At 43.3% G+C, this 12,773-nt stretch overlaps 1 protein-coding gene and 1 pseudogene across 1 annotated transcript; one reads left to right on the top strand and one right to left on the bottom strand.

Annotated features, from left to right (window-relative positions):
• The first annotated feature begins 1,474 nt into the window (after window positions 1-1,474).
• MRPL33 (mitochondrial ribosomal protein L33) lies at window positions 1,475-11,687 on the top strand. Its single transcript, XM_029938047.1, has 4 exons — window positions 1,475-1,566; window positions 2,410-2,428; window positions 4,620-4,726; window positions 11,379-11,687. Exons 1-4 carry the CDS (start codon window positions 1,545-1,547, stop codon window positions 11,426-11,428), a joined length of 198 nt encoding a protein of 65 aa, XP_029793907.1. The 5' UTR covers window positions 1,475-1,544; the 3' UTR covers window positions 11,429-11,687.
• On the bottom strand, window positions 5,767-6,366 carry LOC115290218 (annotated as a pseudogene).
• Window positions 11,688-12,773: the final 1,086 nt, after the last annotated feature.

The following is a 12,773-nucleotide window of genomic DNA, read 5'->3' as shown; positions in this document are numbered from 1 at the left end:
AGTGAAGAAAATCCATGAGATTGAATTTTATTTCACACATTTGTTAAGATTTAATATATAGACAAAATCATAGATTAGGAAAAAAATCTGAAAGTCTTGATTATTCGTTGGGAAATGAGGTTACAGATAAATTTCCTGGTGTTGAAGGAGCCTTCAGTTCCTTGCAGAGAGACATGAAGAATTGAAGATGCAGATTACTAGGTCTCTTTTTTTTTTTTTAAATGTTTAATGTTTTATTTATTTTTGATACAGAGAGAGACAGAACATGAGAAGGGGAGGGGCAGAGAGAGAAGGAGACACAGAATCTGAAGCAGAGGCTCTGAGCTGTCAGCACAGAGCTGGATGCGAACCCACGAACGTGAGATCTGACCTGAGCCAAAGTCGGAGGCTTAGCCGACTGAGCCACCCAGGTGCCCCTGTAGGTCTCAATGTTCAGTAGGAAAGGCATGAGTCTTGGTAGTCAGATAAAATCTGGGTTCGAATTCTGACTCTGCCATTTACTAGTTTTGTGACATTAGGCGAGGTGTGTGAGCACTCCAGATCTGTAATTCAGTCCCTCTTGCAGGCACAGTGCTAGGTGCTCTGATACAGCACGCTAACATAACACAAGGTCATGCCCTCCTAGAAATCCAACACATAATTAAGGAACGGGGGATATTCAGGTGGGGGTTCTCACTCTGAAGGGACTAAGAAGAGCTTTTAACCAGGTGGAAATGATGTTGGGCCGGAAGAGGCAAAAGAAGGCAACATTTTAAGGAAATAATGCGGGAGCCTGGTAGCCTGGAGCAGCTGAGAAACACATATAGATCCTGTGGCTGTAATGCAGATGGTTGCGATTACTTAGGGAAAACAAGTACGGAAAGACCTAACTGTGATCCAGAAGGAAGAGGCAGGGGTTGGGGCGCTAACCCTGAGTGCTTTAAAACTCCCTCTCTACTAGGCAGAGGGAGTCCGACCTCCCTCCACCACCACGAAGGTAAAAACAGCTAACCCATATTAAACACGATCAAGAAACGGTGTCGCCAGGGGCACCTGGGTGGCTCAGTCGGTTAGGCCTCCGACTTCAGCTCAGGTCAGATCTCATGTTCGTGAGTTCGAGCCCCACGTCAGGCTCTGTGCTGACAGCTAGCTCAGAGCCTGGAGCCTGCTTCCAGTTCTGTGTCTTCTTCTCTCTCTCTCCCCCTCCCCTTCTCATGCTCTGTCTCTCTCTGTATGAAAAATAAATAAAACATTAAATTAAAAAAAAAGAAACGGTGTGGGCAAATCATGAGACTTGAAAACGAACCTAGGACTGAAGGGGGGGAGGGGTGATGGTCATGGAAGGGGGCACTTGTGGGGAGAGGCACTGGGTGTTATATGGAAATTTGACAATAAACTATTATAAATTTAAAAAAAAGAACCGGTGTCGTGTCTGGAGGTTTATATGGGGGGCGTGGCTTCGAGCAACTCACCGACGTTCTCTTCCGGAACAGACCTGTGCCCCGGAAGCAGTTGTTTGGTCGTGCCTTTGGGCCCGTTTTGGAGATTGCGGGGGTGTTGTCGCCATGTTCCTGTCCGCGGTAACCCGTAAGTGGGGCTGGAGGCGGCGGCAGGGTCTGCGGCGAAGGCGGGAGGCCGTGACAGGCAGGCGTCGGGACGGTGCGGGTTTGAGGGCGCGCGCCGTCGGCAACCTGCCGCTGAGACTTTCCGGGCTTTCAGGACTACAGCGTCCGGCATGCTCCGCGGCGCTCCTCCGTGGTGCTTGGGGGTCTGCGGTGCTAGTTCTCCCCCCTTGGCGGTCGCTGGGCCGGTCGTGTGCGGTCGGCAGGAGTGGGGCGCTTTCCCGGCCCTCCGTAGAGATGTGTCAGCAGAATCACTGCACGTCCGAACTGGGAAAAAAAATCCCTCCGAATTTTTGGCCCACTCGTTTGAAACTCTGAAGATAAGGAACAGGTTTGAGAGAGGCAGTGACTAGGTCAATACTGCTGGGCTGGGGAAGAAGTGTTCTGGCTTCCCAAGGCAGCGCTCTTTCCTGCCCACTTTTCGGTTAGATTTAGTTTCCCTCCTCCACCTGATGTGGTGGTTGCTGCCGTTTGCATAGATTAACTTGTCAAACCAGAGGCTTGTTCTAGTGCAAATGTTTGCACCTTAGAAGAGGAGCATGTGGAGCAGATCTTAGATTTGAGAAGTAACCGGTCCACCGAAAAGAGGTTGTGCAAAGCATTACATCCAGAATTGTGTTGGTCTCATTGTCTTCTTTCCAGAATATAGCGGGATCCCTACAAGGAAGCCAGGGAGTAGTTACTTGGGGGACAGCCCATGGCATCCTTAGTAACTTGCATATGTATTACACTTATATGAACTTTGCATAAGAAAGATAATAAATTGGTATTTTCTCTTCTCTTTCAACCTTTCCTCTCTGCGAAAAAGTTGCCAAGAGCAAGTCAAAGTAAGTAAGGTTTTTTTTCTTTTCTTTTTTTTTTTTAACTTGCTTATGTTAGATTTGTTTCTCTAGCCCCTGCCAATACATCCTTATATTAGTGAAACTAAGCATTAGGCTTCAGTTTTCTGAAAGTTGATTTGAGGATTTCTTGGTGCATTGTTTTGGATCTATGAACTCTTTCAGAACATGTTTTCCCTCCTGCCCAGTTGACGTACTTAAGTGAGCCGTTCAAATAATTAAAGGAGCTCTTGCTCTCTTGTTCCGGAACAAACCATCAGGGTTCCCAGGCTCTCTTTGGACTACTACCATCTTTCTGTTTCTTCAAAGTCAGGACGAAGGGCCATTTGTTTGGAGGCCACTGCAGGAATCTAGCCTAACAAGCTGTAATTTGATTGAACTACGGAGTCAGTTTTAATGAGTTTTGTAATCCTTTGCATTCATAGAATAAGCATTTCCAAAATAGCAAAGATTAAAGATTCCATGCTGTACCAGAGAGACTATAAATACCAAATTGGCATCTCAAAATAAAATTTGTAGACAATAACTGAAATAAGATTTTCTGTGTTAAAAATAGGAAAATTCTTTTCCAGAAAATAAAAAAAATTTAAAACAGACTTTGCTTACAACCCAAGACACATCATAAATCTTAAAACTAGGTTTTTTGGATTAAAGTTACTGGAAAACGTATAAGGTAGTGCTCTCTGCCAAATAGCTTTTATTCATATAGGTTTTCCCACAATCCAGTTTCTTTATGTTAGAATTCACCACCTCATCTAGGTTATGGAGGAATCTCCCATGCCTCTGGTTTCCTTAGAAACCCTGTCTCTCATGTTCTTTGTATCCTTCCTGTGACATCTGCCAAATATGTCTTGGCTTATAGACTTTCTGTTCACAACTCACCTTCCATACTATACTGTTAGGTCCTGGAAGGGGAAGGTGCAGCCTTATAGAGCTTTGCATTTCCCGTAGTGCTTTCCACAGAGTAAGCACTTAATGGGTATTTGTTAAATCTTTTTGAATGAAAGACTAATTATTGTCTTTTTTAAAATGTTTGTTTTTGAGAGAGACACACACACACACACACACACACACACACACACAGTGATCAGGGGAGGGGAGAGAGAGAGAGGGAGACACAGAATCCAAAGCAGGCTCCAGGCTCTGAGCTGTCACCACAGAGCCTGACATGGGGCTTGAACTCATGAACTGTGAGATCATGACCTGAGCTGAAGTTGGACGCTCAGCCGACTGAGCTGCCCAGGTGCCCCTATGTCTTTCTTAATTAATGAATATTGTGTACCTTTTATGTGTGAGGCTCTGTGCTAAACATTGAAAGGAAGGCAAAGATGTGTAAGGTATTACCGATGCTACAGATTCTTACTGAAATCAGATAAGACATAAGGTAGTACGGTCTGCATAAGAAGGCCGGACACTTGAACAATAACAAATAGTATAAGGTATTAAAAGGTCTGGTGAGGCAAAACATGAACTTTGTGCTTTGGAGGACTATAACTTAAACACAGTATGAAGGAGGGGCACCTGGGCGGCTCAGTCTGTTGAGTATCCGATTTTGGGTCAGGTCATGACCTCACAGCTTTTGAGTTCAAGACCCGCGCTGGGCTCTGTGTTAACAGCTCAGAGCCTGGAGCCTGCTTCGGATTCTGTCTCTCTGTCTCTCTGTCTCTCTGTCTCTCTCTGTCTCTCTCTGTCTCTCTCTGTCTCTCTCTCTCTCTCTCTCTCTCTCTCTCTCTGCCTCTCCCTTGCTTGTGCTCTGTCTCTCTCTCTTTGTCTCTCTCAAAAATAAATAAACATTTAAAAACACAATATGAAGGAGAAAAAGGTTTTGCATGTTAATAGTGTAAAAGTTCCAATCCTTTTATCTTGTCCCTTTCTAATTTTACTGCTACTGCACATCCTGGAAGATACGGCTCTTTTGAGATCGTCATCTTTATGGCTCCTTGACTGGCCAGCCAGAGTGACCAGCACTTTTGTATTGTCCCCCACTCCTGATTTCTCCTTCTAAGAAGTGTATGAGTCCATTCCCACAACGCGGCTTGATTGTTCTTGAACTGACCCTTAGCGCGAAGTGCTATCCCACAGCTAATCCTACTGTACGGAGTTCCCAAAACGTGTCATCCTCCCACGACTGATTTTAGTTTCTTTCCGCAGCTTGTAATAGCTTATTTTTACATCTTAGAACCATTCTGGTGAAAATGCTGAGCCAAGCTGGGACAGGTTACTCCTTCAACACTAAGAGAAGCCGACTCCGGGAGAAACTGACTCTCCTACATTATGATCCAGTTGGTAAGATTCAGATAAATTACTCCACAATAAATTCAGATGTTTTCAAGGCCTGTTGCCCTTTCCAGACTGGCGCTGAACGTCTTTTGGCCATTTTTGCGGTCCCTCTGACACCGTAGCCTATGTGCTGAGTGTTTACTGTGCTGCCAGTTACTGGCTCAGGTGCTGGGACGCACCAGGACACGTTCAGGCTCAGTCCCTGCCCTCTGGTGCTTACAGTGCGTTTTGGAAGGGAGAGGAAGGCAGAAAGAAAGAGGAAAAGATGACTTTCTGCTGAGTGCTTTGAGAGACACAGGCAGGATGCTGAGAGATACCATAAAGTTGGGGAGAGGCAGATTCCACCTGTTATCTTCTCCTTAAATAGGATAGATCTGGGGAAGAAACCAGCTACGTAAACAGAATAGGTGATACCGTTCTGGAAACAGAAAGAAAAGAGTGTCTTCAGAAGGGTCGGAATGCCCTCCTGGGATCATTTAACAGTGGCAAGCAGGTAGGTCCAGATTTGAATTAAAGGAGTATGGCATCTATGTATTGGTGCAGGAAGTTAAGGAATGTCACGTTCCATTTTGTACCCTCTGCTAAAATGCCGTAATAAATGGTAACTTCGGGAAGTCTCAGTAGGTAGAAGTGTTTGTCCACTTCCAAGGCCAGATTGCCTGCTTACAAACAAAAGACAGCAGCTGATTGCTATTGGTGGAAGCCCAATTTTGGTTTTGGGTTTTGTGAGCAGAGTTCTGTGAAGTAAACTAGCAAACAAATGCTTTATTTTAAAACTCCAGGCCGTTTGCTTAATTTTTGTGCCCTTGATTCTGAACAGCCTCTTTATAATTGTTGTTTAATAAGTGAACTGGGGTTTCTGCGTTGGTGAACACATACTGACTCTGGGAGAGTGACCCGTGTGCCGACTCCGGGTCACTGTCACCTGGTGTTCCCGAGTTCCTAACTGATAGAGAGTGTCAGAAGTTTTCTTCTTCGTTTTTTAATCATGGTGTATTATCTTTAATTATGTATAAAGACTTGACTCACATCACCTACCGACCATTTTACCCACTGCTCTGGCCCGCCAGTCTCTCGTTTCTGTCTTCAGCGGTGGTGAGGCAGATCCCCTTTCCCACGGGGAAGAGAAACCCACGGTTTGTTGCCTTTGCCAGTAACAAAACTGTGGGAGAGCCAAGTGGCAGAGCTCTTGCGCTAGCATCTTTCACGTCAGCTGCCTCAGAAGAACCAGGGTGTATCTCTCTTTCTCTGTTGGTGATTACACCGATTCTTCCCGGGTTAGAATCCCTGGGCACCATTCACAGACTACCAGCGCCAGACTTGATGAGATCAGTAACCTTTCCAGGCTCCACCCTCAGTCTGAATGGTGTCCTTCGCCTTGATGAGGGAATCAGGGGAGCAGGTGGTGTGCACATCCAGGGTTACCAGTGAGGGATTCCTTTGGTTCCCACAAAGATCTTTCTCACTTTGCATAACTTATACTTGGCCTCGTCTGGTACAATATTATGAACAGCAAAGCGGCCCTTGGTGTCACAGATGAGACAGAAATTCTCCCCAGTCTGGTCAGTGTTGATGACATCCGTCACACCGGCAGGGGAGGTTGTGTCATTTGGGGCCTCGCCATCAGTCTTCATAAAATGCCGCATACTGATCTTTACTTCATCTGCTGTTAGGGCACACTCAAGTCTGTTCCTTAGAAAAATGACGAGGGAGACGTTCTCGCAGCTTATGGGGACCAGTAGATGGACAAGGGGCCAACATACCAGTTTATCCAGCATCCAGCCTTTGGAGCTGCTACACGAGCCGTGACTGTACTGGGCACGACAGGAGAGCAGAATTGAGCTGAATTGTAAGACACCCAACCAGTGATCAGGATTGAACTGGTACCAGAATCTTCTTTCTCCAAATTAATCCATTATATAATGAAAGATACTCAACCTCATAATCAACTTTTTCATTAAGAATAAGAACTCATAAACTCTCACTTCTGTCCAAGATGGAATAATAGGAACCAAATTTCCCTTCCCATTGGAAACATCAACAAAAGGACAATACAGGCAATAAAAGACCGTGATCCCTGAAAGACAGGAAACAGACTAGTGCTTGTGAATAATCAGACAAAACGGAAAATTCTGTCTTCTTTGCTTACCTACACAAGTCTCATATCTTCACATGACATGAACACAAACACCTCTAACTCTCCAGGCGATCTCCATGTTCTAGATGAAGAATTTGATGCCAAGGATTTTAATCAAGGACACAAAGCTAAAGTATGTTTCAGAAAAAAGATTTGAACTGAAGACTCTGACTCCAAAGCCCAGGCCCTAAACTAATCTATGTAGGGCCCTATGAATGAGAGGTTTTACAGGAGGCTAAAACCTGCCTACCATTTGGATGACTTCTGGGCAGGCATTAGTGCAAATCCTGACTAACAGCTACATTCATAGCTGCCTTCCGAGTTTATAAGGAAGGTCTCACAACCACCGTTGTACCATTCATTATGCTGCATTCGTCAGTGTCTAAGAAAAATAAAAATAGTATCACCTTTAAAAAAAAAAAACAGCGCTTACCAGTGTGAGGAGCATATAAAAAAGACTCCGAGAAGCCCAGTTGTCAGCTTAAATTGGATGATTTCTGTTTTTTAATGGAAATAAAATTCCCTGCTGTTTTTACACTGTTAAAATTTCTGGTCATTCTTTATCATAGTATAAAAGGAATTCTGGGTTTGTACCTGATGATCGGGAGTCTGAATTCTAGGATGTTACCATGTATAGTAGAAAAATTATTAGAATGATAAGGTAGGTGTCTTAGTCCTTTTGGGTTGCTATAACAACCCAAATACCACGGGCTAGGTGGCTTGTAAACAGAAATGTATTACTTAGATTCTTGGGCCTGGGAAGTCCTAAGTTCAAGGTGCCAGCGTGGTTGCTTTCTGGGGAAGGCCTTCTTCCTGGTTGATAGTCTGTGCCTTCTTGCTGAGTCCTCACGTGGTGGAAGGGCAAGCAGGCTTTGTGGGGTCTCCTTGTAAAGTTGGTCATGGTCACGAAAACTCCACCCTCATGACCAAAGCCCCTTCAGAGGCCCCGCCTCCTGATGCCATCATTATTTGGGGGTTAGGATTTCAACATATGAATTTGGGAAAGGGGACACAAATCTTCAGACTACAGCCATATGATACAAAGTTGGTGTGATTTTTTTTTTTTTTCTCCTTCTGATTTCTTTGTATCAGCTGGTAAAAGCAAGTGATGAACTTTACAGAAAGGAGCTGTTTTTCTAGCATTTAGCTCTTTTAGAGTTTATCTTTAGGAACATGCACAACATTAATAAATGCTAGTTGAATAACCTTTTATGGTATTTTCAATATGAGAATGTCTTGGGATTTTCATCCTTAGTATGGAGGTGTTAGGAACTTATTTGTCAAATTGATTTCAAGTTTTGAGATTGGGAAAGAATACAACTGAAACAGTTCTTTTTTTTTTAATTGCAAATTTTATTAAGGATTTCAGATTACATATTTCAGATCTCTAGAATGGAATAGAACCATTTTGGAACTGGAGAGGTGTGTAGACAAACACTGATACCCCTTACAGTGCCAACTAACCAGAAACAGTTCTGCTCATCAGTTGAAAATAGGAGAAAAGATTCATATATAAATTTCAAACAGAAAGTTAGAATTTTTCTGATGAGCCTTGACAGCACAACTTTGTCTTTTTTGAGAAGAGACTGTCTGAGATAGTCGACTGCCTGGCTTTCTGCCCACCTCCTGGACGCCCTGCAGGCTGGCGTGCTGGTGTCTGCCCTGGGGCTGCCCCATTGCCCAAGGTACCGAGTAGCTCGGCAGGTCTCCCAACATATTTTACCGCAGTGAATAAACGGTTAGTTTAAGGGTCATGGTTTGTTAGTCTGCTCTGTAAAGGAAATCAGTAAGGAAACAGAAGAATTCCCAGTTATTTGAGCATTTTCAGTATACTCTGGTTAGAATCAGCCCATCTTTTCAGACTCCTTTTCTTCATATAAAACTAGATGCTAATTTCCAAGGAGGAAGGGCTAAAGGCTGAGGCATAATCTTATTAAACTCTTAAAAATATGAAGGCTTATCATAAAGAAAATGAAAACTTGTCATTTTTGATTCCTTGGATGACTAGACAATATAGACTTTAACTGAAGCAGAGTTGATTTAGGTTAGATGTAAGGAGAGAACTTGACAGAGTCATTCTTCTATGAATTCAGCAGCAAATATTTTGACAGAAAATTAATTTTGTTTATGATCATGGATAGCAGTATGTTATTTCAACTCAACTGTGTATCTAGCAGCAACCCTGTGAGGGAGATGGACGTATCCCTCACACAGGGAAGCAAACTGAAAGCAGAACATTTTGAGAAATTTGTCCAGGACTCACAGCAGGTTGGAACCCAATCTTTCCGACTCCAGGCTCCTTATTTTTTCTATTGCATGGAGCCAAATTAATCTAATTTGTTTTTTTAAGTTAGGATCTTCCACTGGGGTCAGCCTGCCATTCAAGGCCATGGAGCCCTGTGTCATCTTACCTCTTACCACTGTTCCTCTGTACCAGATGCCCATTCCTTTTATAGTTCATCCAGATGTTGCTCCTTCAGGGACCAAACTTTCCCTCTCCATGCGGTGTTCTCTCACTGGTCCAGTCCCTTTGATCTTTGGGGTCCTCCTTTCTGGACATTCAGGGGCTCTTCTCAAACTTGTGTAAACTCCACATTGCCTGCCACAGTTCTGTGGACTTAAATATTCTTTGGATTAAGGGAATGAATTCAGTTAGTGAATCAGACTTTTCATGAATAAAGCCTTGCTTTACTAATCTTAGTCATTCCTGTTCTGGGTTATTTAAATAGTCTCCTGATTGGTTACCAGTGAGATGGGTTTTGTTTTTCTTTTTTAACCATTTTTTTAGTTTCATGTAGCAAAACATGGAAACATTTTTTGCAGTGAATCACATTGATGGGAAACTATCGTGGTTTACTACCATTTTATAATGCTTTAAAAACATTTTTTTAATGTTTATTCATTTTTGAGAGACAGAGCACAAGTGGGGAAGGGCCAGAGAGAGAGGGAGACATAGAACCAGAAGCAGGCTCCAGGCTCTGAGCTAGCTGTCAGCACAGAGCCCGATGCAGGGCTCAAACTCACGAACTGTGAGATCATGACCTGAGCTGAAGTTGGACGCTTAACCAACTGCGCTACCCAGGTGCTCCTATAATGCTTTGTAGTCAGTCCCTCTTGGACTTTAAAGGAGCATCCATACTACTTTTAAAGTATTAGATAGTTTAGAATATGTTAAAATACCTTTGTACAGTGTAATATATTTTGGTTTTTTAAAAATTAATATTCTAGATAAAATTCTGTTGACTGGTTAATAGTTCTTAAATCTAGCTGCCCATCAAATGTATATGCTCAGTCCTCGTACTAGATGTACTAGACCAGAATTAGGGTAGGGGTGGAGGTGAGAAGTAGGAATGTATTTTAGTTAAGCTCCCTACTAATTCTTAATCATAGAGAGCTTGGGGATCTCATGTATACAGTACCCATAGTGATTATAGAGGAAGAGGAAAATCCCTAGTGAAAATCTCTGTGTGATTGGGATAAGTGAGGGGTGGTTGTGTCGTCGTCCTTTGAGTCCTGGATTTTCCTGGGTGCACTGTGTACTTTTGGGTTTTTGGTCATGAAGTAGGTGGTGAGAGAGACACAGAGAGAGGAAGAGAGAGATGTTGGAAGTTAATGAAGTCCTGGGGCACCTGGGTGGCTCAGTTGGTTAAGCCTCCGACTTCAGCTCAGGTCAGATCTCACGTTGGTGGGTTCGAGCCCCGCGTCGGGCTCTGTGCGGACAGCTAGCTCGGAGCCTGGAGCCTGCTTCCGGTTCTGTGTCTCCTTCTCTCTCTGCCCCTCCCCCTCTCATGCTCTGTCTCTCTCTGTATCAAAAATAAATAAAACATTAAAAAAATTAAAAAAAAGGAAGTTAATGAAGTCCTCCCCAAAGCATTATACAAACAGTGAAACCCTCCCTGCCTGGCGTCTAGTCTCCAGTCTTTCATGTAGGCACTTAGTACCTTTGTGTTGGCTTATTTCAGAGAACTGTACTGTTTTGATATCTTCAGTAATGAGATTTTGGTTATCATTTTCATCCTTTTACCATACAAGAAAATCCACTTTTGGGCGTATTAAACCATCTCTGGAAAGTACAAGGCTTAATGTGTATTTACTTGTCCAGCCAGACTGCCCTTTCTTCCCGGGTCTGCTCAGTCCTTGACGCTCTCTTTCCCTCAGCCCAGCTCTTTGTCGGCCTCCCACACGAGTGTTCATTAATTGGGTGTTCGAAACATCGAATGTTTCCATTTTTGCTCCTAGTTTTGTTCTATAATGTGGATATTTCACACTGAGTGAGGTACGACCTTGTGGTGTCCCAGAGATACCACGGAGTGACTGGTGAACCTTGATTTCCTTACCATTTTCTCCAGGTTTCTCCAGCCTCTGGGATTGAGGAACTGAGTTTGCAAATCTGCTCCATCCTCATGTCAAAGGAATAGTAAAATAGGAGAAAGGAGAGGGCTTGTGGGCCAACATAAATTTTTACTTAAAAATGGTGATGATGCTTTGAGTTTTCTGCTACAACCCATTTTTCTCTTACAGTGAAAGCAAAAGTCCTCTTTGTGGAACAGAAAAAAATACGCTCCCTCTAAACAATGGATCGAAAATGAATTTGATTTATAAATGAGAAGACCGAGGGCGGGATACTGATTCAGAAATTCTGCAGCGTGTAATAAAAGAAGAGGAAGTGGCACGGAATCACTGCCTCCTGTGATTTGAAGGCCATTGTGAAGGAAAACAATGTGCTGAAAGAAAGTTCTTCATATTAGGACATATATCATTGCATCACATTTATTTATCTTTCTGGATATTTTTATAGCCCTTAATAAAAAAATATTAAAATAGCCTGTACTATTGTCTCTTAGTGATGTTTTCCCCCACTCTTTGAAATTAAAAAAAACCAACTGCGTTACTAAAGAATAACCATTGTTTTTCACATAAAAGAAAGTTTCCATAATGAAACTTGTGCAAGACTTCCCAGTCTGCTCCTCTTTGTAGGAAGGGCAGTCATTCTCCAGAGTGATCTTGAAACAGCTCCCGTGTAATCACAGAGCTGGTGCGGGGGAACAGGAGCAAGCAGGGGGCCAGCCTTGTCAGAGAACTTGGATTTCGTCCTGTGCTTACATAATGAGGGAAAATGCCATTGGTCCATATCCTCAAACACCGGTCACTGAAACAGTATTTAGTATTTAGGAGTTTCTAGGAATGCTTTGGACTCCCTTATCTTCTAGATTTCCTTTTTTAAAAAACCTACTTATTTTGATTTTTTTTAGTAAGAAAAGCTAGAGTGTATTCCACAGAGCCATGGCCAGGGCTTCTGGGGCATGGTACCCCTCAGCGGACCAGCTTGGAAATTCCACTGATCATCCCTGACGTTGGCGTAAGGACTCCCGCCCTACTCAGAGCCGTCTGCTTTCTCACTCAAGCAATTGTTTCCTACAGATTTTCAGTAGGAAATCTGAGTTGAAATCTGCATTCTTCTCTACAGATTTAGTTTTCGCTTATATGTATCAAATTTCTGACTGAACACAAGAATCACCTTTTATTTTGAGCTCTGCTGGGTCATATCCTGCCCCATTTACAGCACTTACATAGGAGAATGCCAGCGTGCCCACCATGGCCCCCAGCGGCATGAAGCCGTGCTGTTCCAAAATAGCAGGTGTTCCCTCCCCGCAGCTCAGTCTGTGGAGGACGTGCCAGAGTAACTTTCTGAAAATGGAATTAAATGTAGACAGTTGTTGAGGCTTAGCGGCTTGTGGCATTAAAGTCAATAAGCTATTTTCTGGCATCTTTTGTTAAGGCTTTGTTCAAATCAATAATAGGGGAGATCTTGGCTATTTGTATGTTGAAACTATACATAGTGATTTTGGGTTACAAGAAAAATCCTTCACCTGATCCTAGCTAAGCCTGATGTAAAGGGTCTCTGACATGTATGAA

The sequence above is a fragment of the Suricata suricatta genome, chromosome 4, assembly GCF_006229205.1.
Source record: "Suricata suricatta isolate VVHF042 chromosome 4, meerkat_22Aug2017_6uvM2_HiC, whole genome shotgun sequence".
Taxonomy (NCBI): domain Eukaryota; kingdom Metazoa; phylum Chordata; class Mammalia; order Carnivora; family Herpestidae; genus Suricata; species Suricata suricatta.
The sequence above is the reverse complement of the archived record's forward strand: the minus strand, read 5'-3'. Positions and strand labels throughout refer to the sequence as shown.

Bases quoted from the DNA above. Each gene is read 5' to 3' on its own strand.
- MRPL33 (XM_029938047.1), top strand. From the start codon at position 1,545: ATGTTCCTGTCCGCGGTAACCC. The intron at 4,727-11,378 runs GTAAGATTCAGA...TTTCTCTTACAG, and splicing joins CCTACATTATGATCCAGTTG to TGAAAGCAAAAGTCCTCTTT.